The 26,157-nt window shown below is 25.0% G+C and overlaps 3 protein-coding genes across 6 annotated transcripts; 1 reads left to right on the forward strand and 2 right to left on the reverse strand.

Annotated features, from left to right (window-relative positions):
* Nucleotides 1–4,065: 4,065 nt before the first annotated feature.
* LOC126898295 (uncharacterized) lies at nt 4,066–9,602 on the reverse strand. 2 transcript variants are annotated; one of them, XM_050672245.1, is made up of 3 exons: nt 9,237–9,602; nt 6,858–7,042; nt 4,066–4,326 (listed from the first exon to the last, which is right to left on the reverse strand). In XM_050672245.1, exons 1-3 carry the CDS (start codon nt 9,379–9,381, stop codon nt 4,189–4,191), a joined length of 468 nt encoding a protein of 155 aa, XP_050528202.1. In that variant the 5' UTR covers nt 9,382–9,602; the 3' UTR covers nt 4,066–4,188. The 2 variants fall into 2 exon arrangements, with proteins under 2 accessions (XP_050528202.1, XP_050528196.1); XM_050672239.1 differs by having other exon boundaries at nt 6,858–7,045.
* LOC126898267 (importin-11) lies at nt 9,602–18,208 on the forward strand. 2 transcript variants are annotated; one of them, XM_050672208.1, is made up of 20 exons: nt 9,602–9,815; nt 10,470–10,647; nt 10,709–10,809; nt 10,874–10,987; nt 11,051–11,273; nt 11,340–11,511; nt 11,574–11,837; nt 11,894–12,076; nt 12,139–12,179; nt 12,265–12,447; nt 12,516–12,848; nt 14,273–14,437; nt 14,537–14,729; nt 14,797–14,876; nt 15,954–16,111; nt 16,446–16,542; nt 16,609–16,775; nt 16,835–16,927; nt 17,046–17,202; nt 17,890–18,208. In XM_050672208.1, the coding sequence occupies exons 2-20, from the start codon at nt 10,519–10,521 to the stop codon at nt 17,986–17,988; spliced, it is 2,952 nt and encodes a 983-aa protein (XP_050528165.1). In that variant the 5' UTR covers nt 9,602–9,815; nt 10,470–10,518; the 3' UTR covers nt 17,989–18,208. The 2 variants fall into 2 exon arrangements, with proteins under 2 accessions (XP_050528165.1, XP_050528172.1); XM_050672215.1 differs by having other exon boundaries at nt 9,605–9,815; nt 11,921–12,076; nt 17,890–18,204.
* Nucleotides 18,209–20,368: 2,160 nt separating this feature from the next.
* Nucleotides 20,369–26,157, reverse strand: LOC126898278 (uncharacterized). 2 transcript variants are annotated; one of them, XM_050672230.1, is made up of 8 exons: nt 25,961–26,155; nt 24,889–25,004; nt 24,600–24,806; nt 24,022–24,085; nt 22,136–22,198; nt 21,742–21,952; nt 21,366–21,472; nt 20,369–20,569 (listed from the first exon to the last, which is right to left on the reverse strand). In XM_050672230.1, the coding sequence occupies exons 1-8, from the start codon at nt 26,148–26,150 to the stop codon at nt 20,541–20,543; spliced, it is 987 nt and encodes a 328-aa protein (XP_050528187.1). In that variant the 5' UTR covers nt 26,151–26,155; the 3' UTR covers nt 20,369–20,540. The 2 variants fall into 2 exon arrangements, with proteins under 2 accessions (XP_050528187.1, XP_050528179.1); XM_050672222.1 differs by having other exon boundaries at nt 20,564–20,690; nt 25,961–26,157.

Below are 26,157 nucleotides of genomic sequence, written 5' to 3' on the forward strand. Positions count from 1 at the left end.
AATTAATATTAGGTAAGTTAAAGTCACCTATAGAATAAAACTATGGGTGCTATAACAACAAACTAGATTTTTAATTGTGCTAGAATAAGTATCATAGGATTGATTAGGAGAGTTAGGAGGAAAATATACACCATCAACTATAAAATTGTCATTATTACAACTAAAACTAACATAAATTTGTTCAATACTTAAATTAGAGATAGAAACAATTTGTGAATGAAAATCTTTATGCACAGCAATAAGGACACCACTACCTCTAGTACAATTACTCATTAAAATACTTCTATCACATCGGTAAACATTATATATATCCAAACATAATTCAGAATCAAATATATCAGAATTAAGCCAGGTTTCTGTTAAAACAAGAAATACATAATTAAAGCTGGCAAGATTACACTTAAGAGTAAAAAATTTAGTCCTAAGACCACGACAGTTTTGGTAAAAACCAAACGGAACATTATCATTCGAAGTAGTATAGCTAATTGTAGGTAAATCACGAGGACAAGACTTATTAATTTTAAAATTGTAGAAATCTAATATAAAAGTACTAAGAGTGGACTTGGCATTTATTATAAAAATATATATGCTCATGCAAACCTAGTGTACAAGGCTGAACTATGAAAGTTGAGAAATTTGCTGAATCTCTGGTTGTCGATTGGTATGTTTTCACGGACCCGGTTTTTTGGAATTGATTTGACCACAGATGGAACACCATTTTCATAATATATACGTAGATTTGTTTCACCTTGAGCTGTACGAGACAACAAATCATTGTGACAAGCACGTAATAGTTGTCGTTCAAATTTGGTTTTATCCTTGACAAGATTAAACCCATTTTGGAATTGAGTACCTGACCGCTTAACCTGGTTGTATGGTACAGCAAAAATTGTGCTTCCTCTTTGTTAGTATATATTAGCTTAAGTGGGCGGGTAATACCTGGACGTGGTTTCCCAATCCGATTTGTTGGAAGGAATTTCTAACCGGCAACAAAATATTTTTAATCATGGATTCATCATGTAGAACTCTCTCAGAACCAGTTAAAGAAGTAGACTCTAATACACCATAAGCAATCACATTGGAAGAACAACGATCTCGTTCAAATAGTTCTTACAAAACCTGGCTAGTGATTGTGGATGGGTTAGCAGACGAGTTGTTCTCTTCAAGACTTCTAATTTTTGCCTTAAGTGAACCAATATCTCTTTTGAGTATTATATTCTCTGCTTTGAGTTCACTCACTTGCTCAGAAACTTTTAATATTTCTGCATTAAGTGTATTGAACTGCAAAGATTGCGAGTCAGAAAGTGCTTTATTGGAAGCGAGGACTTCAGCTTTGAAGAACAAAATAATTTGCATTAAATCTTCATTTGAAGTAGTACTTGAACATCTCGTACTAACACCAGAACGGACAGCAACTTTTTTTGAAGTTGCATTGGTTGCCCTAGGAGAAGACATATCAGAAAAAGTACTAGAGGTTAAATTCTTCAAAGTAAGCCTCTAGAGGTTAGTCTCTAACAAGTGGAAAAAGAAATTAGCTAATGTTTTAAAGCGTATGTTGATAGTAGCAATATTATTAAAAAACAAATTATATAAAAGATAGTACGACTTAATATACGAAAAGACGTAATTATTAAACTACTTATACTTGCATATAGCAAACCAACGAAGATTACCACGACGCACAATTGAACACAAAAATATTCTTAATACTTTAAACAACAATTGTAAATAAATTATTTGTATATACCAATTGAAATTGTTATAAGGACTGTAAGTAACAAAATCTTTATTATATTTTATAATTATATATTACATAACTAATACTAATTAGTAATTACTGTAAATAATTAGTAAATATGTAATGTGTATGTGATTTGTAATTGTAGCACCCCCAAGATTTGAACTCTAGTTGCGCCACTGCTCGTAACTGCAAATCCGTTAGACCTAACAAATTTATTTCTTGCTATAGGCTCTTTGAACTCTTTTTCCTGTTTTCCCATATTAACAGCCTCTAAAATTCGAAAACGAGATTTCAAAAACTTTAAAAGAGTCTGTACTTCTGGTTATTCTTCTTCCGCGGAAAAAACTTCCCATTTCCGCACTGAAGTTGGGTCTAGCTTCGATATAATTAAATGTATTAAAATGGATCCGCACTGTTGGGGCGTTTGACCTAATATTTCTAACGCATTTATATGATTAACAATTGTGTCAGTTAACCCACGTAACGCAGAACTTGATTCTCTTTTTAGTGGCTCCAAATCAAACAGGGCGCGCACATGAACTTGAATTAGCACTTTACGGTTGTTATAGCGCTCCGTTAGCCTACTCCATGCTACTTTATAATGCGCCGCAGTGGTTTCCAAACTATGAATTACCTTGGCCGCCTCTCCTGTTAGAGATGATCGCAGGTAGAAAAACCGCTGTATGTCCGATAAGGCCGTGTTTTCATGCACAATTGCTTTGAATATTCCTTCAAACGCGGATCACTCGGTATATGAACAAGAAAAATGTGGTATAAAAAGTGGTGCTAATTTTATTGCCATTTCAATAGGTCCTAATAGTGGCTCCCATCGTCCACCCGTGGGAAGACTATCTCCCCTCACAGAGGTGTCCAAAGTGCTACCACCTGTTGCCAAAATTTTCCTAGCACAAGCGACGTTCATGAAGTATAAATCTTCGAATTCTTCTCTATACTTCATCGTAATAACTGGATCATCAGTTAACCCTTCTACTTGCGCCTGCACTTCCTCAAAATCGTTCCATGTTTTCACTACCTTTTCTAATCGAAGTGCAAGCTGATCAACATCCATTGTCGTCTTGCATATAAGTAGCAAGGTGTGTGACGCGGCCTTCCAATTTCCGTTTCTGAGAGACAAGACTCGCTAATTCAGCCATTGTATTTTTACATACTAATAATACGCCCGAATTGGAATTGCCTGTTATTTCTACTACACTATCGCTTTCTTCGCTCCAATATAATTTACGATACCAACAAAGGTATTTGTACAAAATGGATTTTACGCATGAGTATTTTTAGGCAATCAAATCAAAAGAACTGTATACAGAATATGCACATATATATAAATATACTAATATTTTACCGTAATTAGTATTGCTTAATCCCCTTTTTTTTTCAAGTAATCCAAGTTGAAAATTTATACGCACAATAGAGTTGAACGCACGAGTTTAAACCCTAAATTCGACTTAATACTTTTAAGTCAAGACCGCACTTTGCCACGAGGTTGGCATTCACTAGATAAACGCACTACCCAAAATAAGTAATTTTTTTCATTCAATCATTGGTTCGAAGGACCAATGTTTTGTGAGTTTACTTAGTGAAATAATTAACACCGCAATTACTTTTACTAAAACTTTATTGATGAAATTTACATTATAATTGGGCACTCGCGCGTGTGTCACATGTTATCTGGGCCGGGTGTAAACCGGTACTACTACTATATTACAATCGTAAAGCTTATCACTATTCAATACACAACACCAGTCGTTAGCAAGTGGCAAACCACGTTGTTGTTGCAGACCGACAAAAAGCTCACTTGCGATGTAAAAAATAAACCTTAAATTAAAAGGATAAAATTGACTTAACAAATTTTGGAACATAAGAAATAACACCTTCCTCTATGAAATTTATAAAAAAAATCTCTAATAATAATTTGTCATCTATTAGCTTTGGATATGAGTCATATAATTCATTAAGACCAATTTCCAAAATTGAAAAAATTGAGTGAAAAGTTATTTTAATGATTTATGTGGTAAATTATTAATTAATGGTCCCTGATTTTGTGTGTATGTGTGTGTTTTTTAATTGAGTATCTAATTTATTAAAGTATAAAAGAGTGTTTTAAATTGATGTCTTTTATTTGTAACTTACTTAGCAATAAAATTAAAAATAAAGTAATATATGTAATAATTCTACCTATTTACATTAAATAAATTTTAATTCCATTTCAAACAGAATAAATTTAAAATTACTGAAAATATTTTGTATAGTTAATGNAGAATAAATTTAAAATTACTGAAAATATTTTGTATATTACATAACTAAATAATACATTTTTCTACTAAAACAAACATATTGATCGGACATAAGATTTTTTTTCGCGGGATTACAACTTTTAGATACAATTTCTTAAAAAAATGGTTGCTTATTGATGATTCATTGTGATTCTGTTAATTTGTAAAACCTGTATTTTTCTTAAATAATTCATCCAATGGTTTATGAATGGCTTGTTTAATTTTTTGACATTCGTATCTTCTGACGGGTATAGACATCCCAACCGTGCCATACAAAGGATACTTAGCACATAACTTAAAATTAAAAAATTGTGTAATTTCATAATAAAAATATATATAGTAGAATTTATTATACTATCTTAGTAAATTGACTTATATTTTTGTTAAATAACACAGGAAAACGAGGACTTTACTGTCAACAATATTTAGATGAATTCTACATGAAATTTTGACGCTCATTCTGAATATTGCTTCAGTTTTTTAAATTACGTCTGTTTAGAGATAATTATTAATTAGTAATCAAGTACTAATTAAACATTTAAATCATTATTATAAACTGAAAATATAATTAAATTATGTTAAAAAAGTTGTTTAAAATTATTAGATTTATCCGTCACGTTTAACCGTTCATATATATTTTTAAAATAACTCATATAATAACCAGGAAATTATGTAAATAAAATGTATACAAAGCTCAAAAATTCGAAAAAATATTTTTTCAGTTTTTTGGATGAATGACATAATTTTACAGTCATATATATTTTTTGACGCTTATGAAAATAGTGTTAATTAGATGTGACTTAAGACACTTGGTTATTTAGTCATTTAACTAGATGTATTAATATTTTGAAAATTACAATTGGTTATTCAGTTTGAAAAAAGAACTAATTTTTTTTTAATGATTATTATATTCTAATTCTAATTACACCACTGTCATAAGCGTCAAAAAATACATTAAACACATACGTTTTTATCATTATCGTATTATATTAGATAAGTTGAAAAAAATATATTTTTCAGTTAAAACAATAATAATTTAATAATTAAAAATAAAAATATTTATAAAAATTGAATTGTTTAATTACTAATTAGTAATTATCTTAAAAACCAGACGTGATTTAAAATGTTTAAAGCCAGAATTCTAGATTTGGAATCAGAAGAGAGAGCCCCACATCTTTTTAAAGATTTTATCCTTTAGAAAAATATTTTAAATTAATAAAAAAGACTTGATTTCAGTTATTTCAATTATGATAAATCTAATGAGAGACGATCATATTAAAGAATTCAATGTCGTTTGGATTGATAACAAACTTAATTTAATTTTTTAAATATCTATAGCCCACGTTAATTGTGAAAAAAATTTGTGATATACATTTTAATGCAAGGATGTTAATAAAAGGCTTATTAAAATTCAATGGGTTGTGCATTAAAAAATAAAAACAAGTTTACCTGAGAGAAAATGAAATCCTATTGATATTATTCATTATTAATGAATAAAACCGTATTGTACTTTTGGTAATTACACTAAATTTGTTTAAAACCTGGGTTTTATTGAAAATTTCAGCGAGTAGAGGGTTTTGGAATATTTAAAAAAAAAATTGTATTTAATGTATTAATTGTACAATATTTCAAAAAAATTTCAATATTTGAAATTTTATATGGTTATATATTAGGGGAAAATCAAAAAGAAAGAAAACAAACACCTTATGAGACTTAAAAGTATTTATATTTTGATAAAATTTCTAGAATAAGTATTACAGGTAAATAATTATGTAGGATGAATGATTAATATTTTAGAATATATTAACACTTTACTATCATGACTGTCGGTGAAGCGTGGGTTTGTTTATTTTTATCTATAATAATTTATAACCTTGGTATAAAAATTATAAATTTTTTCTAAACACTAGTTCTTATTTTTTAACCTATATTAGCTTGAATTTGTATTAATTCAAATACAAATTTAACTAGTGTTAATATATTATTTATTACCATATTATTATTATATTTAGACGCGAGTAGTAGTGTGGCGAAGAATAATAAAAATAATCAGACCCGCGCCTACTTTTAACCTTTATTTTGAAATGTTAAAAACTCCAAAATACTGGTTCGAAAGTTGAGGAAGCCAAAAAGGTGATAGTGCAAAGTTGTAAATTTTTAAAAATTATAGAACATAAGATACTATTAACTTCTAAAAAAAAAAAAAATTATGTATGTTAATTACTTGTAAAGTTATTGTTTTATGTAAAGTTAATCACCTATTATACTTCAACAGTCATCGTCAACTTTCAATCCTATTTCTCACTTAAAAATTAGTTTTGTTCTCATTGTAATGTACATCATCTTGGAAGATCTCATCATAGGTAAAGTGTTTACCCTTTAAAATACTTTTTTTTTTTTAACAATATATGAAATTTTCAAAAATTATTTAGGTGTACAAAATGGATAACATTGGACAGTAAGTTCGTCAAAGAGAAGTATATAGTAATTATATTCCAAAAGTACGCACTCTAAATATGTTTTTTTAAAGAGCTAAAATATTTGTATTTTTTCTTTTTGACTTGTTCTCGTACTTTTTACTGTAATTTGAAAAATTGTAGACAGGTCTTTTATATAAATTTTTGTGCTTTTTTTGGGATATTGGGCCTAAAAAAGGTCTTCAATTTTTTTTTTAATACCAAATGATCAAAATTTAATAGAAGCCTTCTGAGAAGCTTGGATAACTATGGATGTCTTAGCGAACCCTCTTCTTGTGAGGTTGTAGGTTGAGATTAATTATTAAAATTATTTTATGAGAGCGTATTTAATATAAGTGTTAGGCATACTTCTCTGTCTAATGTTTCTCCAAGTTCCGTGACTTTAAATCCATCTTTTTGGTATGAAATTCCATAAGTAGTTTCAAATTGACTTTGCTTGGCACAAAACGTTTTAGCTTTTTCCTCATTTTCTTTTAACACTTGCTCAGTTATACTCTTCCATAAATATTCTTCAAATTCTTTCTTTTTTTTGTCTTCTTATATTAAATTATAGTGAAATATTTAGTTTCAATTAGAAAAACCATGATATTATTGTTTTAGATTTAAAAGCATTTCAATAAGTACTGGATCTACGTATTACCTGTATAAGGCTAAGGTTTTAACTATAAAATATATCTTAATATAATATATTGATTGCAAATACTTTCGTTTTAATATTTTAATACTAACCAACATTTTTTTAGCTTCGATGCGAAGCTGAGAAAATATTCATTTTATTATTGTTGTTGTGTTTTTTTTTTTTTTTTGTATCTGTTACAACTTTTTCTCAGCTCTCACCGAACCGATTTCTTTCAATGATACGTCAAAATATCACAAATCGTATCTAGTCGAAGACATTACCCTTAAAAATTGAAAAAATTTTCCTCGTTCCCCGTAAATGGGGAAACCTCCAAAAAAATTACAAATTTAAAAATCGCTAATTTTCGAAATTTTTTCAATTATTTTTACTAAAAACTGCCGTAACTTTCTCAAAAATGAACATATTAATATAATTTTTTTTTTATAGATGCTTGATGTCTTTCCTATCATTTGGTATATTTTTTTTGTAAATTTGACCCTTTATCTGCCCACAGGGAAGGATTTAAAATGACAACTTTTTCACAAAAAATTAACTTTTGAAAATGTTCCGGAAGGTCTGACACTTTTATATATATCTTAGCTTATAAATTAAAGCTAATGTAATGTACTTTATTATGAAAAAAATTTGACCTCTGGACTTGTCTTCACGGCGAAAATGGCTACCGAATGCTATTTTCGTGTGAAAATTCTCGATTTTATTTTTTATATTTTTAACTTTATAATGCTATAACTTATTGAAAAGTGTATGGATCAACACAAATATATCCCTTTTTCATTCGACATACTTTATCTTAATCAGGATATTAATAAGGAAATAGCAAATCATATAGCTTTTGGAATAATCCACCAATTTTTTAAAATTAAACACTATCTAAAGATTTGCATCGAAGCGTTTTTTATGATAGTGATTTTAATCATAGTCAGATATCACTACACATGACCCAACTATGCCACGTTCCCACTGAGCCGCGACCCCACTGTGCTGGGTTTTTTTTATTAATATAATATTCTCCTCTCGAATATTACAAAATCAATACCTCTAATATTTTTCAAACCAGAGAAAAGAATACACTAACACAATAATATATTTAATTCTGACTTCTGCAATTAGCCATGAGTTATTGTGTTTCTTAGCATCTTCGAGGCACCACAACGGTACTAAAAAAGGAAAATGAATTGTAATAACTCTTTTGGGTTGATTGGATTACAGACAGATGACTGAATGTGTCTACAAAAAGTATGACACATTCAAGACGGCCCAATATCCGTTTGTGCCGTTCATGGAACATTATATAAGGGTTGAAGACCCTGTTTTCCCTCTCACTCAATAATTTGTTTTTCTCAAGTAACTGTATCAGATTGTTTATTATGCAATAAGTTATGGCAGTTTTAAGTACAAAAATAACATCACGATATCGAATCAAAAATCGAACAAATTAATGAAACAACGAGCCGAATTATTAAAAGAATGATGCATAAAAGTGTTTTAATAATGTATTGTAGTGGCGTTTATAATTTTAAAGAGGTTTGATTACAGGTGAAAACCGACGGTTTGCATTCACTATGGATAGGTAAGATAACCGACACTAAGACCATCGACTAAAGAGTCTCAGCGATGTGACTGTGGTCCCAACGTGTCTTGTACTATCATCTGTACGATTTGCAAACCAACGAAGACAATATTTCAGTTAAATTCTTCATAATTGTAATTCAATTCATATATAAATTGGTTAATGTGTTATGTTATTAATAAATAGGCTTGTGCCCTCACATGTATAATATAAATTTGTGTAGACTACATCATTGGATCCATTCCCCTGAATTAACGTGTTTACAATAAGTCCACCACACATAAGAACTTATGTTACGGGTATAGATGGAATATATGTAGGATACATATATGTTTTATATTTGGATCAGTTTCATCGTTCAAGGATATTTTTTTTAACAGGTAATTAAAAATTACTTCTACTCAATAACAGTTGAGTATTTAGTAATTATTAGTAATCACAGTTTAAATATAAGCATGATGTAAAATCATAGTGTTTACATGAAGTTTCATATTAAAATGCTTTTATTAATTTTTACCTTGGTTTTCGAAATACTCATTAGACTCTTGAGATCTACATTGCTGGTATGTTTCGTGAGTAGTTGACCGTTTAATGTGTTCCATTTGGTTTTCCGGCATTTTAAATGATTGGCTATGGCTGATGTTTTTATGCCAGCCAGTCATTGACCTTCTACCAATATTTGATAAATAAATTCCAATAATTCTAAAAACTACATCAATAAATTTTAGTTAAATAAGTATTGTTTTATTTTTAATATTAATTTTGTTTATGTTTAACAATATGTTGTTTATAGCATATATTAATCATTATTCATTCACCACGGATACAACTTTTCTATTGATCATACTGCGTTTAAGTAATTTTTGGGCATCACTGGTCTACATTGCCGTTTCTGAGTGGAATAGGTTAGGATAGAAACATTTAAAAAACTTCAACGTATTGATCAGTAATCTTAAACTTGTGATAATAATATATAATAAATTAATGTGTAATGATGTGATTTTTTTTTCTAATGAATGTTGTTTTAATATTTTCTACAACAACTTTAGTATTATTACATAACTGAAAACTTTTTTGTGTTATATTTAAATGCTCAGTAAGTGGGTTTAACTTGTTATATCTATTATTAATCAAAATGTATTCAAAATTATGTAGGATGCTTTTTTTTTAATTAATACTATAATTATGATCTGCAATTAATTGAAATGGATTATTCATGTGTGTTAGTAAAAAATACTCAATAAAATGTTCAATAAGTTATGATAATAACTTATTAATAAAATATTGATTTTGTTAGCTATCGTTATTTATATGAAATTTATGTACATGTAATATATATCCTTAAAAATTTAATAAAATTATATTATCATTGAATATATAATTTATATAATTGTATTTATACCATGTATAATTAAACCTATAACTGATTTAGTGTTTCTTTAAATATAATTTAAAAAATTGTTAGGGATTATACTTATATAAATAATATTTAATCTAGAAATTATAATAAAAATAATAATTCGAGAAACAAAACTTTATTTTAATAAAATTTGAGCATCTTCATTAAACTTGAATGAATTAAATCTATGTTTCAATTTTAACTTATGTTCACATATTACAGATATTGAAAATGTTACGAGTTCAAAATAGATTATTTTTCTTTTTTGTAGAAAATTATGACTTTCATATCATTAAATGATGCGTGAAAAATATAAATAATTGAATTTGTTTCTATATTTATTCTATATAGGTATCAAGCTAACTGTTTTTTATTAGACAAAATTTTTAAGTTTTTTAAGATGGAAATCGAACAGTTAGTTTATGAAACATTATTGCAAGCTAGCAGTCAACACCCTGACATGTTAAAACCAGCCGAACAAAAATTAAAAGAATGGGAAATAGAACCTGGGTTTTATTCAGTTTTGTTTGTGAGTCTAAATTAATATTGTTTTTACAATTAAAAGTTTGAAAATGTGTAATATTTTGTAGAGAATATTTTCTAATCAGTCATTGGATATCAATGTGAGATGGATGGCAATCTTATGTTTCAAACAAGGCGTTGAAAAATATTGGAGAAAAAATGTTAATAAGTAAATTAGTGAAACATTTTATTATAATAAATAATAAATAACAATATTTTGTTTGTTTTTGTAGTGCTATTTCTGATAGTGAAAAAGATAATCTTAGGAAAATGTTACTTACAAACTTATCTGAACCAGTTCCTCGACTTGCAACCCAAGTCAGCGTAATTATTGGTAGAGTTGCTAGGTTGGTATGCTTGCCCTCTAGTTTTATAATATTGATTATAATATTTTAATTAAAATATTTTAGATTAGATTGGCCATATGATTGGGAAGACTTAATGCCAGAATTAATGGAACGTATTAAATATGATACTCAAAATCGAGCGCTGTTGTCTATGCATCATGTTGTCAAATCTTTATCGGGAAAAAGACTATATGATAGTATTCGATTATTTCAAAATGCCTCTAGTCAACTCTTCCCTAATTTTTATAGTCATTGGGAGCAAAGAACTAATGATTTCATTAATAAAGTAATGTTAAAATTTGTTTTTTATTGTTCAATAAAATTATTTTTATTATTAATTAAATTTTTTAAGATGGAACAAGGTAATGTGTCACCAGAAGTAGCAAAACTTTTAGAAGATGCATTTTATACCCAAAAAATATTGTCAAATTTCGTACTATATGGTTTTAAATCACCATATCCCGACGAAGTTAAACAATTTATTTTAGCCGTATTCAATAAAGTTCGACCTATAGTTGCTTGTCGTAAGCCATTTTTGTAATATATTTAATTTAAAAATATTTATTTTTTTCCCCTTCATTTTTAGGTCTTTATTTCCCAGATTTAGTTGAAAAATTTGTTTGTCGAATGTTTAAAATGCTTATAACTATTATTGAAGAGCATCCAGCTGATTTTGTAGATTTTATACAACCAACTGTAGAACTTGCTTATTTTTATGGATTTACTGTTGATGGAAATAATGTTGTATTTGAGAGATACTTGATACAACTATTTAATCTAACCAAGTTAATATTAATTTGTCCTCAGTATAAATTACCTCGTACTAATGGTCCAATGTGTGAAATTGATGGTAAGTTTTTAGTAAAATTTACTTTTTAACCCAAATCAACTAACTAATTTTTTCAGTGATTCTGTCTATTTTATTTTTCTTAGAAATCTCCAAAAGAATATCAGCTGTAGCTGTACAACAAAAAGCATCAGTATTTAAATCAGACAGATTAATGATCATGTGCCAACAGTTAATATATAAGTACTTTATACTTACACCTTCTGAATTGGAAATATGGGATAATGATCCTGAGATGTTTGGTAAAATATTTTTTCATTTGTACTTTTATAAAATAATTATCAAATTACATTATACGTTTCAGCTACTGATGAAGTGGGAGAGTATTGGAAGTATAATTTAAAGGTGAATGAAATATTTTTAGATATTTCTTTTCAACAATTTTATTTTATATAGTGCAATCCTTAATTCATTTTATTTTTAATTTTAGGCATGTACTGAATCTCTCTTCATGTCATTATTTCATGAATTTAGAGAATTATTGACTCCTAGATTAGCAGCTACCATAGAATCTAATAGAGATTTTGTGGATCCAACCAATTTGGAAGCCGTTTTAAAAAAAGATGCTATTTATAATGCATTTGGATTAACAGCTTTTGAAATGTTTGATATTGTGAGAAAAACTTTTTTAAAAATTAAGCTTATCTTAAGATAATTATTTATAATATTAACCTATTTAAGATCAATTTTGATGATTGGTTTAATACAACACTACGTCAAGAACTGATGGAAACTCGGGGGCACTCTCGTGTTTTAAAAAGACGTGTTGCATGGCTTATTGGACAGTGGCTTACTGTAAGGTTGAATCCAGAGTACAGGCCAGAGCTTTACAATATTTTGATTGGATTGTTAAGTCCAGAACAAGATATGGCTGTTCGTTTAGCAGCTACATCAACTTTAAGATGTGCTATTGATGATTTTGATTTTAGTTCTGAACATTTTATAGAATATCTAGAACCAATGGCATATTCACTTTACAAACTTTTAATCAGTGTTCGAGAATGTGATACAAAGGTATTTTGATGATTAAAGAACCATATATAATAATAAATATACCATACCCTTCTATCAGCGCAAAAAAGATATTTTAAGACAAAAACTTTAAAGTTTTATCTTGTATATTTACCATTTATACTATGTTGAAAACAATTTTTATTGATCGTGCTTGCAATTTAGATAGAAAATAATACATTTTGTGTCAGTTATCTTAAAATGTAAAAAATCATAAATTTTAATTAATAGCCCTCTTGCACTGATTGTATTATTTATAGAACCAAAATCATTTCGGTTCATCTGCAATTTTTATTATACCTAATAATTTAGTTGACCTATATTGTATTTTTTTAGGATTTATAAAAAAAATTATTGTAAATACTAAATAAGTGATATTGGTTTCGTAGGTGTAATTAAACTCAAAATTTATAATTCTTAAAATAACCAAAATAAAAATTGATATAATTTTGGTTTCTTTAATCATTTTTCTTATAAATCCTAAAAATAATACAATAAATAAGAATAGGTTTTAAAGTAAAAAAAATCTGAAAGTTGTAATTCTCTTAAATTTAAAGCCGTTTTGGGAGTTTCTAAACTCACTATTTAATAAATTGATAATTTAAATTATGTTTTAATTATAATATGTAATATAAAATGTATAATTATAATGCATAATATACTTGTAAAAAAAATAAAACATTACTCTAATAAACGTTAAGTAAACAAAATAATAATAATATTATCAAACAAAAATAACTATGTAAAACAAGCCAAGTTATAAAATACCCCTCTCTACAAGGAAAAAATGATGCCTATCAAAGTAGTAATATCTACATTGATAAGTCTGTTTTTTTAATATATAAACTCACTTCACACATACTTTCATGAGTAATACTGCCCATTTCTTTGTATCACTTAACTCTTGGCTAGTTTGTGACCAAATACTTGCCTAATACATACTGAGGTATTATGTAAATGATAGAAAGGAGGAAAAACTCAGAAAAAATATATTTTCTTCAGGGATTCATTGGACACATTCATTGGTAGCTTATAGGTTTTACAAGAATTTACAAAGAGTTATAGCTACTCTTCTTGCATCTTTGACTCATCTGTGTATATTTTGTTCCAATTTTGGTAATTATTTATAAGTTTTATGACTAGACCTGTCGTTAGCTTGAGGGGTTGATGATTATTTAGACATAAAATGTAATTTATAATCTAATATATCCATAAAATCATATGTTCATGCTGGGAATGGTCTAAATGTCCTTGGAATTATTCCTTGTGTGTTAATGTTATTTTTATCTATAATTTATTTTAAGTAATTGTTGGTATTTAATAGATATTAGTTTAGCACCAAATTAAATTTCAATATTATTTAGTTAATTGTATTATTACTAGTTAAAAATATTGATGTTGATTTTTATTTTTTATTTTATTTTCAGTTAAATGTTTTACATGTGATGTCTTTTATGGTAGAACGTTTAGGTCCTATGGTAGAGCCATATTTTGACTCATTACTTCAATATTTACCTAAACTATGGACCGAATCTGACGATCATCATATGCTTCGTTGTGCTATTATATCTACATTAACACAAATTGTTCGAGTATGTTTATAGTAATACTTAAAAATGATAAATAATGAACAAATTAAATATTAGTTCAATGTTTTTACAAATATTTTTATAAATTTTTGTTAAATTCAGGCGATTCGAACAAAAAGTTCAGAACTCACACCATTTTTAGTTCCTATTATTCGATATAGTGTTGATATCAAAGAAAAAGCTTATATATACTTGCAAGAAGATGGTCTAGAACTTTTACTTTCTTATATTGAATCATGTTCGACTTATAATGTTGAAATGCTTAGCTTAATAAATTATCTTCTTCCTTTATTAGGTGAAAAAATTATTTGTTTAAGTAAATTAGTCATAATTTGATGAAAATAATAATTATACTCCATTAGATTATTCTACTGAACATTTGAAAACTGGTTTAATGATTCTTGAAGCATATGTATTGATTGCACCAGAAAGAGTTATGTCTGTAAGTATATTTAAATGTAGAATACTATTATGTGAACTGATTTAATTTTTATTCTTATTATCAGTTTTGTTATGTTATTATTTTAATAAAAACTTAAAATACCAACTAGTATGTGACTTCATGATTATACTAGATTATTCTTTTAATGCTAGCCACTCAATTTTCTTAAATATTTTTTTTGTGAAAAATGGTGTTTTAAATAAAAAAAAATTATATGACGAATATTTAAGAAAAAGTTGGTAAGAATTTTGTTATTTTACTCTGTACCTCCAGTTTGCACAATTTCCCTTAATATAAAACTTGAATTCCCTTTTTCTAGCTATACTTTTATATGTCTAACACTTCTATTTTAAGTCTTTTTTTTAATCACGAGTATTGAGAACTTTTTATTTTTCTATTTAATGTTTTAAATAAATTGCCCATTTAGGCAGGAGAATAAAATTTGCAATAATTGCCTATTGTAACAAGTAAATTTGGTCTTATCCCCTCTTTTAAAATAGTACAAACTTGAATTTTTTAAATGGAAACCTAATATGCTTATATATTATGTGTTTAAAAATAAGAAAATTGTGGAACTAAGAATATAACTGGTCAATAATAACTTTTGAACCAGTGTTTTAAAGTAGTGCAGATAAAAATAAACAGATCCATGCTTCACATACAGTTATAATAGTAAAGTTTTAATAACTGCTTAAATAATTAAACCCAGAATTTAAATAACCCTGGTATAAACACCAAATTTATATTTTTGTTTTATTCATTAATAATGGATGTGTGTATTTTTAAACAAAGGGGTAGTTTATCTGAAATACTTTAATTTTATTATTTACAAAATTTACACCAAATTATTGTAGTGAGTACATTTTTATCTGTTTTTTTGTTAAATAAATAAGAATCAATTACGTTGAGGATGATGACTTTTTTCTTAAATTTATTTAGGTATACAGTTTTTAATATATAGTTAATTTAGTATTTCATTTGGATCTTAATGTAATTTTCAGAAATTAATTATATTATAAAAATTATTAGTTGAAACGTCAATCTAATTATTGAGTAATTTTGTATTAAATTGTTTAGGAGTATGGTACTCAAATATTTAATTTAACTACTACATTAATGAATGATCTAAAAGATGAAGGAATAGTTTGTATTTTATCATTGTATGAAACAATTGTAAAAGTCAATCTTCCACAAACTATTGAATTGATGATGGCTGTATTAGGACAAAACTTAAAGTAATTAAAATATATTTTTTATACGTATTTGAAACCTTTTTGGGTTCTTTTTTTATTATTATTTCAACGCATTAATAGATAACTAGTAAAAATTAGAATTCTTTAATTTTTAATTAATAATTATTTTTAAATACAGTCCTAAGTACCAGTAATACAGAGAATGCTTAATGAGCAGTGCATTTCAAAATTTACTTTGCACAATATTTATAGAATAATGATCTTGTTTGAAATTAAAAAAAAAATTTAAAAGTTAATAGGCTTATGCGAGAAAAAAATTTATTTAATTTATTTCATGAATGAGATTGGTCAACTAAGCATCAATCTATCTTTTTAGGTCTTTATGTTCTGGTGAAATTGGTATATCAGTCAATAGTTGTCGATTATCATTAATTTCTAGAGTGATATTAAATGATCCTAACATTTTTATACAAGTAAATTTAATTGATAATTTTATTCCAATATTATGTCAATTATATTTAAATGTTCAATTATTTTAGGTTGTAGAACACTTGTGTATGCAAGAAAATGGAAACCTAATAAATTTTGATAAAATTTTATACAGAATTATTGAAGTTTGGTTAGAACGTATGAATCAAATAACTCAAAATGATAAAAGAAAATTGTTAGGTTTAGCTCTAGCATCTCTTTTAACTTGTCAGAAAAAGTTAGTAAAATTAAGTTTATAATAGTCATTATTATTATAATCATTAAATTTATTTTTAGACCCATTTTAGAATTGTTTAAAGGAATTATTACAATTTGTGTTGAAATTTTAAATGACATAATGAGAAAAACTGACGATGGAGTATACACAGAGTATGTAAAAGAAGAAAATTTTAAATAAAACAACATTTACAATTCAAAAATTTTTATTGAAAAGTATTCTTATATTAATAATCATTATTATTTAATAAATTATATTTTTTAATATTAGCTCTATGTTAATGACTGATGATTGTTCCAATGTTAGTTCTCGTGCTAATTCTGAATGTGAATATCAGTATGAAACTGAACACAATGAAAGACAAAGATGTCTCTCTTTAAAAGATCCTGTACATTGCATTGCATTCCACAAATATTTGCAGACTCAAGTAAGTTGATTATTTTAGTTTCAATAAAAAGCAAGCTATCTATTTATGATACATTAATTCCCTATATTTATGTTTTTAATTAAAATATAAATACATTTAACATTGTAATAATTATTGCAATAAATTATCACAATTTTTTGAACTGTTATATTCTGGGTCTTAAAGGAATTTGTTAACCAAAATTGATTGCTAGTCTATTTTAAGCAAAATATAACAACCATTAATTATATTAAAAGAAATTATTTTTGAAGAAGAAATAAAAAAATTTCATTTGGTTTAATTGAAAAATGAAAATTTAAGTTTACTATTCTGAAAAGTAAGAAATTGGTAGATATGCTTCTCTAATCCTAAACCCTCGACATATGCAATGTTAGATAAATTATTTAACAAAAGTAATAAAGTTTTATTATTCGTTATTTCATTAAATAAATAATGAAGCTACTTTTTTTTAATTTAAATACATTTTTTACAAAATTATTTTCCTTAAGCAGACAGAAGTTACTGTTATTACGTTAAAAAAAAAAAAAAAAAAAAAAAAGACTAAACAGATATATTTTTATTTTATCTAGTTAATTAAATCATATTTAATAAATTTTAATTATTATTTTCTTAAATGTGAATTTTATGATTTAATATTATTCTCTCCAACACTGTGGATATATGAGTAGAAATATGTTTTGATTTTAGTTGCTTACATTACAAAATCAAATTGGAGAACAATTTCAACATTCACTTATTTCTAGGATTGACAAAGATATATTAGAACAATTATATGTCTATATGTAATAGTTATTAGTTGTCTTTTTTCAGACTACCAATGAAACTATTAGATACTTTTAGATTATGTTTTAGTCAATAACATATTAATGAAATAACTCCCATTAATTTTCTTACTGTAAACATGAATCACTATAAAATTTTATTAATAGCTAGCTAATTTTATAGGTATCAAAATAAAAACACTAATAATTAAAAATTAAGCATTAATTAAAGTATACTATTAATGAATGATATTTATGTTACTTAATTTATATTATTAAATGATATTCTTATTCATGAGTTATATTAATGCTCTGTGGGTATTAATTGATTTTGTTAATATTTATTATGTTTGAAATTGTAAAAATAACATTTGTTTATTTGTAACAATATATTTCTAATTAATAATTATAATTGAATTGAACAAGTGCAACATTGTATAAAAGTAAAAGCAAAGATTGTATATGTATTTTTAAGTTTTGTAATTTGGTTACCAAACATTGTTAATACTAATTTGTTACGCTATGTAATGAAATTAAATTAACTGTTAAATATTTTTAAGAATAAATTTTAATTGATTACTAAACTTTAATTTGTTTCTAATGGACAATATAATAATAATTTTTTATTATGCTGTAGAATTTTCCAGTAGTGAATTAAACATCATACCAAAAATGATTTTTTTGTCATTAGCTTATGAATTTGTATAAAACTATTAAATTTTTGCTAAAATATATAAATATGTACATAAAACTTGCCATAACATTTATATATCAGAGTATTCAATTATTTTTTATTTTAAAGAACTTTAAAGAAAAGTAGTGACATTTTTTAGTGACATTATTTGAAAATAAAATAATTTTAATTTATAATTCGTTAACTAGTTTTCTTAATATTAAAGTTTGTTAATCAAATAATCAAAGATGAGAAAGTCGATGGAAATAATTAACTCAAGTTAAGTACGAACAATGTCAAATTAAGTCAAAAGTTACCAAATTATAAATTAAACTAGATTAATTAAAAGATAAATTGAAATTTTTTTTGAACTCTATTAGTTTAAAAATATTTATTTAATTTAATTATTTGGCTAAAATGTTGTAAATCATTTTTTATTGGTCGGTGATGCAAAGGAAAGCTAAGAATAAACGTTCAAATTTTAAAACTGAATAGGAAGAAAATATTAAAGATAACAAAAATTTTTTTTTGTACATTTTGGTGTTGGTTGCACTGTTTTATCTTTAATACTAGTAATTAAAAATTCATACAATTATTTTTATTGTTAAATAAATATATTTGAGATAGGGGCAAATTCGATTTTGTTCTTTAGTTAAACCACGTACATAGTGTATAAAGACATATTTTTATAAAATTTTTAATTTAGCTCAACTGTTATTTTAACAATTATAATTGAAATAGCTAAGTTATTTGAACGAAAATTATGTTAAAAAGTTTATTAGAAATATATTTAACTAGTTAAGTTGAAAATTAAAAAATATAACTTATTAACTAGTTAATGCCCACCATTGCAAATAATATTTCAGAATAATAAAACTTCTGTTTAATTGAACTCGTTGTAGTTGAATAAGGAATGTTTAGAATAAGAAAAACACTTATTTTCAGAAACTGACTATAAAGTATTAGGCTCAAGAGTAAAATGATACAGTCACATATCTTAAATCAGCTATAACACTTTACAGCTAGGTCAGCATTCATGCATTTTATAAAGATATACAAGAATTTGCCGATATTATAAATAAATACATTCTTGCAGAATGCTATTAGAGGAAATGGGGTACGACAAGCAATCAACACCTACCTGACAAATGTTTAACATGTAATTAATACTATTTCGACTTTTTATTTATTATTTTTTTTTTTTAGTAGAAAAGAATGATTATTAGATTACTTTACAATGTACAGATTATTGAATATTACAAAATATTATAATTTATTTACAATATTTATTTCATTTTAAAAAAAAAGTATGTTATTCTTGAGTAATCTTTGTTTAGTGCTGTTTTTAAGTTTTTGGTGAATTTAAAATTTTGTTCATTCAGTGACATTTTTCTTGTTATTTATCCAAGTGTTTTATTAATTTTTTATAATTTTTCTGATGTTAGATTAACTTTTAAATCTTATAATCCAAATTATTAAACAAAACTAATTGGAAACATTTATTTTTCAACAATAGTAATTCAAATTAAACCGCAAAACCTGATAATTTATTCTAATTAAATTTATATTAAGCCATAAAATAAGCTAATTTATTAATGAGTTAATATTCTTAGACTAATAATAGCAATTAAATTGGGACAAGTTATTACTTAATGCAGGACACTAAAATAAGCTGTTGTTAAAAATGGATAAAAATAAAATCTTATGTTTTTTTATATTTGAAATAAATAACTTTATACTGCAAAAAACATAAAATTTATTACAATAAAATAAATATAATAAATGAATACTATTATTAAGCATTTATATTTGCATGAGCAAAATTTAAGATCACAATTTGATATCATTAGTTATTTCCCATGTAAAGCATCTCACCAGATATGGAAAATAATGTAAATTTACACTTACAACTTTACATAATGCCATTTATCAACTGGAACAAATATAAAAAAATAAATTATCTTACAATTGAAAAACAAATATTTATTTAAATTTATAAATATCCATCTACAACTTGGAAATGGTCTTCATCTTTATATAAAACCAATTTTCAACTGAAAACAGTGATTAATAATACCATAATACTGATAAATAAATACAAAAATATACAAAATAAATCAATTATAAAAGTATTCTACAAAATCAATATAAATAATAATGATTTAAAATATGATATGAAAGTTAACAAATAAGATCTTACAAGAAATATACATTATTTTCTATGCATCATTCAAAGATAAAAATTCATCATCAGCAATGAAAATTGCAAGTACAATTAGTAATTATTATATTTTTGACTCCAAAAAATTGAATTGTATTTAAGTGCAATATTAGGTTTACTTTATAAAACACCTTATTCTCTTGTTTAACATAGTTAACAAGTTAAACATATTTAATAAATATTCTTTAGCTTGACTCATAAAGTAGACAAAGCATAGAAATCACTAAATAATTGAAAATTTAAATCTTAACCTAAGGGAGTATTATTATTCACTTTGATTGCAATCAAAACTTTTGTAAATGTAATTTATGCTTGAAATAAATAATGATCTCAATATTTAAACAATTAGATCTTTATAATTTGAGACGCAGATAAAGTATATTATCACATATTTTTCAAAAAATGAAAATTTATATTTGATCTTTAGACATAAATTTTGAATTATTAAGATTACATTATAATAGCTAGAAACTGAAAATTTAATTATTAACTTAAATGTGTAACTTACCTTCTGGGTCTAATGGATAAGACTCAGACAATGGTGGATTTTGACCAAGTATTTCTTGGGCTTTTTCACAATCAATAGTTGAATTATTTTTCAATGTTGTATTTACACTAAAACACAAATAAAATTTTAATTTATAATTTTATTAGTTATTCGAAGAGTAGAATATATATGACCAGCAATCAATAGATCTCAAGTTCAAATTTAGCCACGTTAGCTGAATTTTTGATATAATTCTAAGCTTTTTCTTATCTATATTTAATGAAACCAATTAATTTCAAAGGTCATCAATAGATATCAAGAGCATATCATTACAAAAACTTCTTTACAGTTGATGTGTCTATAATACTAATCCTATTATCATAACATTATTTATTACCATGATAAACCATCAGTATTTTCTTTTTGTAATAAGGTTTTCCAGTATTCATGAGTGTCATTTATAATTTTTAGGGCAAATTCAGAATCTTTTGGTTCACCATTAAATGCAAATTTATTTTCTGGTTTACCATCAGGAATTTTATAAAGTTTTAGCCACTCAACCGTGGCTTTAAGTAAACCTGGGAAATGTTTATCAACATCTTTGATATCTAAAATAAAAAATTCAGAATAAGTTTAAAAAAATATATAGATTCTTAGAATAATTTATAAACAAATTATTCAAACTTATCTTGTAATAGGAATAAAAGTATTTTTTTACCATCAATACAGTTGAATACTTTTTAAAGTTTAACAAATATAAACAAATAAATTATATAAAAAAGTTAGCTTACCATTAACTTGAGCAGCCATTGGATCATCAATACTAATTACAATAACTTTCCAATCAGTTTCACCTATAATTGAATAAAATTCTTGTGTAAAACTGAGTATAATTAACCCTAACACAACCCGATTAATTCTCTTATTTATTCTTTTTCTTCATTCATATTTTATTATACTTTTTTTGTCTGTTACTATAGCAACCTTATAAGGTATAAAGTTATTTAAACATATTTTATATTAGATAAATGGATATGTTAATTAATTAACATGAGTCAAAAAAAAAAAAAAATTATTATTTTAAAATATAATGAGTAGCTAATGTTAAAAGAATTACCTTATATGTCCCAATAAATTTTAAAAATATCTTGATTAAATATTTTATTATGCTGATGTATCAGTATAGTCAGTTTAGTGAAAACCCATCTTTCAGAAGAATTTTTACCAAAAAAAAAAAAAAAAAAATTACATGAAATGATTATTGAATCAAGAGTTATAAGAAGGTAGTTAGATGTACTTCACCTATACAGAATGGCCCAGCACTCACTGACAACTTTAATAATTCTTGATCCAGTTAATATTTATTGTTAATTTTTTTTTTTTAATATTTAATATACTTGAGGGCTATAATAATAATGTAATAAATATCATTTTTATGATTAAATAAATATTATAATTTTAAAAATTTATGAGAAATGTTTAAAAAAAATCAAAATATCCGTTTTTCGGAATAAATTTTAAGAAATAATTTAGTGAAAAAATTTCTCATTAATGTTTTGTAATTAATTTTCTGTAACATTTTAATTTTTGTAAAAATTCTAATTTGTTTATTTATTCTACGGTATCAAACGTTGGCTTGTTTTATAAAAAAGGACTGAAGTAAACACAATCTTTTCACGCTAAATATATAGTGAGTATGGATTTTTCTATGAAAATTATTACATTTCAATGACTGGCTATAATTCAAATCAAAACACGAACAATACCTGTTACTTAATACTTATTAATATCATAAATACTTATTCTAACTAAAATTAGAATTGATATATCAGGAGTCAAGATTTATATCATACTAAGTATAGGGTCAATTATATTTACAAAATTGGTATTAATATGATGATAAGAAATTCGATAAGGCAATTATCAAATAATTCGTGAAATAATACATTGTAATTGACAAACTTTAAATATTTCCTTACTCTCATACCTAATGGAATTAAAACTTATGACCCAATTCTTAATTAGTAAGCCAATTAAATAATTTATCTTGTATTAGTTATTATTACTAATCACTCTCGTTCAAAAACGAAAGTAATTTTCATGGAAAAAGTTACACCCTCCAAATTATAGTAATCATGAAAAGATAGTACTTTCTTCTGTCCTTTTCTCAAAACGTATTTTAATTTTTACACCATAAAATTATACATGAAAATTCAAATTTTCACAAACTTTAAAATTCTATAGAATATTTAATATTGAATATTAATAAGAAATATTTTTACCAAAATTTTTCTTAAAATCTACTGTACAAAAAAGCTATTTGAGATTTTTTTTTTACATTTTATTTAAAATTTAAAAATAATTAATATTTTTAATAATATGTAAAAAAATGAATTATTGAGATATAATTACTCAAAAACTAACTGGATCAAAAGTTATTTAAGTTGTCAGTGAATGCTGTCTGCCCTTATAGATAATTAAAATTCTTTTAATGAAAAGAAGATATAAAACCTAAATGAATAACATTTTTTTTATAGTTAATTTTTAATTATGTTTTTGTATATTATAAAAAAAAAATTCAAAAATTAACAAAAAAAGTTATCTATACTCTCAATTTTTTTAGTAGGGATGTTTGTTTATAGATATATTTCGACAAAATATTCTTATACAAAATTACCTTCATCAATTAAAGCAACTGTTCCCAATACTTTAACTTGTACAACTTCACCACGATTACGGACCTTAAAAATTTTAATAGTTCAAATTTGTATATTATTAAATACTTGGTAATTAATTTTTTGTTATTAGTCATTTATAAAATAAAAAAACAATTTCAACATTTTTCCATGTATTATTAGATTAAAATATAGTAAATTAAAAATTGTCAATAATTTATCAATTGCTGATATAGACCACTTTATAATAAAGTGTGCTACTTTTTTTAACTAAACACATTTTTTATTTGATAGTGGTTTTTTTTTTACAACTAATAGTTTCTATTATTCACTAAAATTTGATATTTATAGAGAACTTATGAGTTTTAAGTCATTAAATTATTACAATATGTATTAAATAAGAAAGATATACTACTGGTTAGGTTTTAGATATATAGCTTTTTTTTATATAGCTAATGATAAAATTAAAACTTATCAATATAAAAGATTAATATATTTATAGTTAAAAAATAGAACATCCAGTAAACTATATTAATATTAGTTTTTAATGAATATGAGACAAATATATATATTAATTTACCTTGTATCCAATTTCAAGAACATCAATTGGATCATTATCTCCTTTACATCCTGTATGCTCATCTAAAATTTCAGGATTTTCCCATGTTTGAGGAAATGCTCCATAATTCCATATATATCCTTTATGTGGAAATACATTGGTTACAAAACGTAATTTTCCTTTTTTCGTATCTTGTTTAATTGGGTTAAGGGGTGCACTTGTATCTATCTAAATGTTCCGTTTTTTTAAATATTTACTACAAACACTACTATATTTAAGAATAATTTGAAATAGAAAATTATTTACTTACCTCCATTTTTGCATTTGACCATCTTGGAATTTCAACGATCATGTTAAAAACTTTTTCTGTAGAGTCAGCTAACAAAGGAATATCATGGAATGGTGAAACAACTTCTGTTCCATTTTCTAAATATATGCAATGCAAAAACAGACATTTAATCAACAGTAATTAATACTGAAAATAGTACCTTAAACCCAAATTAGTTATTACTATAAGGATTTATTTAAAGTGTAATCAAAATTATTTTCACCTTTATTCTTCAAAATTGTAAAAATTGTGCTTAAAAAAAAAACCTAGAAGATAAAATCAAAAGAGAATCCTACATTTAAATAATTTACGACATAACAAAAAATTAAATAGTTAAAAATTAATACTTAAATAATTCTAATGAATATTTAATAATTATGAAAATATTAAGTGGTAGTCTAAAAATTATGTAGTAACATATTTAACAAATTTTTGAACACATAATGGTTCTGTATGAATAAAATAATGTTAAAAAATTAATCTGAAGATATTTGATAGTTGTAAGCAAAAGATCCTAATAGTTTAATATTATTTGACACACGTGTCAAAAGGTCAAACATATCAAATGATATAGCTGTACATTTATATATACAGAGTGGAACAGATCCTACTATTAACACTTTTGATTCAATAATTATTTCGCTGTAATTTTTTAAAAATAATTTTTGCATTCTTATACTATGTTAAAAGCATGTTTTTATTATTTATTCTTAATAACAAAAAAAAAAAATTATTCTTTTAATTTTTTTGAAATTTCAAAATACTTTTTCTTGAGATTTTTTAAAAAAATGTTGATGAGTCAATAACAATTTAAGAATAAGTATTTATTGTGTTGCAAGCATTTTAATACATTGAGTGGTTAGGTATAGTGTGTAGGTACAACTTATACTGGTGTATATTTATAATGCACACTTTAATAATGCAATTTCATGTATTAAAATGCTTGTAACACTATAAGTCCTTATCTTAAATTGTTCCATCAATATAACCACACTAATGACTATTAATTAACTGAAAAATATTAGAAAAATTTAAAACCCGTAATTTTACATACTTATATAAACTCGATAATCTGGTGTATTAAAAGATCCTTTTTCTTCAATTTGATAGGACATTGTACTAAAATGTTTGGGTAAAATATTAAAATAGGAATGATTTGTAACACGTAATTTTCGTGCAAAAAAAATATGTTGACACACAGAGTGCCGGATAACCTTTACAAAATTTCGCAAACTCATTTTCATCGATATC

Source organism: Daktulosphaira vitifoliae, unplaced genomic scaffold, assembly GCF_025091365.1.
Source record: "Daktulosphaira vitifoliae isolate Bord-2020 unplaced genomic scaffold, ASM2509136v1 Scaffold_1, whole genome shotgun sequence".
Lineage (NCBI taxonomy): Eukaryota > Metazoa > Arthropoda > Insecta > Hemiptera > Phylloxeridae > Daktulosphaira > Daktulosphaira vitifoliae.

Bases quoted from the DNA above. Each gene is read 5' to 3' on its own strand.
- LOC126898267 (XM_050672208.1), top strand. From the start codon at position 10,519: ATGGAAATCGAACAGTTAGTTTATGAAACATTATTGCAAGCTAGCAGT. The intron at 11,512-11,573 runs GTAAGCCATTTT...CTTCATTTTTAG, and splicing joins TCGACCTATAGTTGCTTGTC to GTCTTTATTTCCCAGATTTA. The intron at 12,448-12,515 runs GTGAGAAAAACT...AACCTATTTAAG, and splicing joins CTTTTGAAATGTTTGATATT to ATCAATTTTGATGATTGGTT.
- LOC126898278 (XM_050672222.1), bottom strand. From the start codon at position 26,150: ATGAAAATGAGTTTGCGAAATTTTGTAAAGGTTATCCGGCACTCTGTG. The intron at 21,473-21,741 runs GTAATAAATAAT...TTTGTGTTTTAG, and splicing joins AATACTGATGGTTTATCATG to TGTAAATACAACATTGAAAA. The intron at 20,691-21,365 runs GTAAGTTACACA...CACTGTTTTCAG, and splicing joins TTATCCATTAGACCCAGAAG to TTGAAAATTGGTTTTATATA.
- LOC126898295 (XM_050672239.1), bottom strand. From the start codon at position 9,381: ATGACTGGCTGGCATAAAAACATCAGCCATAGCCAATCATTTAAAATG. The intron at 7,046-9,236 runs GTAAAAATTAAT...ATTTAATATAAG, and splicing joins TGAGTATTTCGAAAACCAAG to AAGACAAAAAAAAGAAAGAA. The intron at 4,327-6,857 runs GTATGCCTAACA...TTTAATTTTAAG, and splicing joins GAGAAACATTAGACAGAGAA to TTATGTGCTAAGTATCCTTT.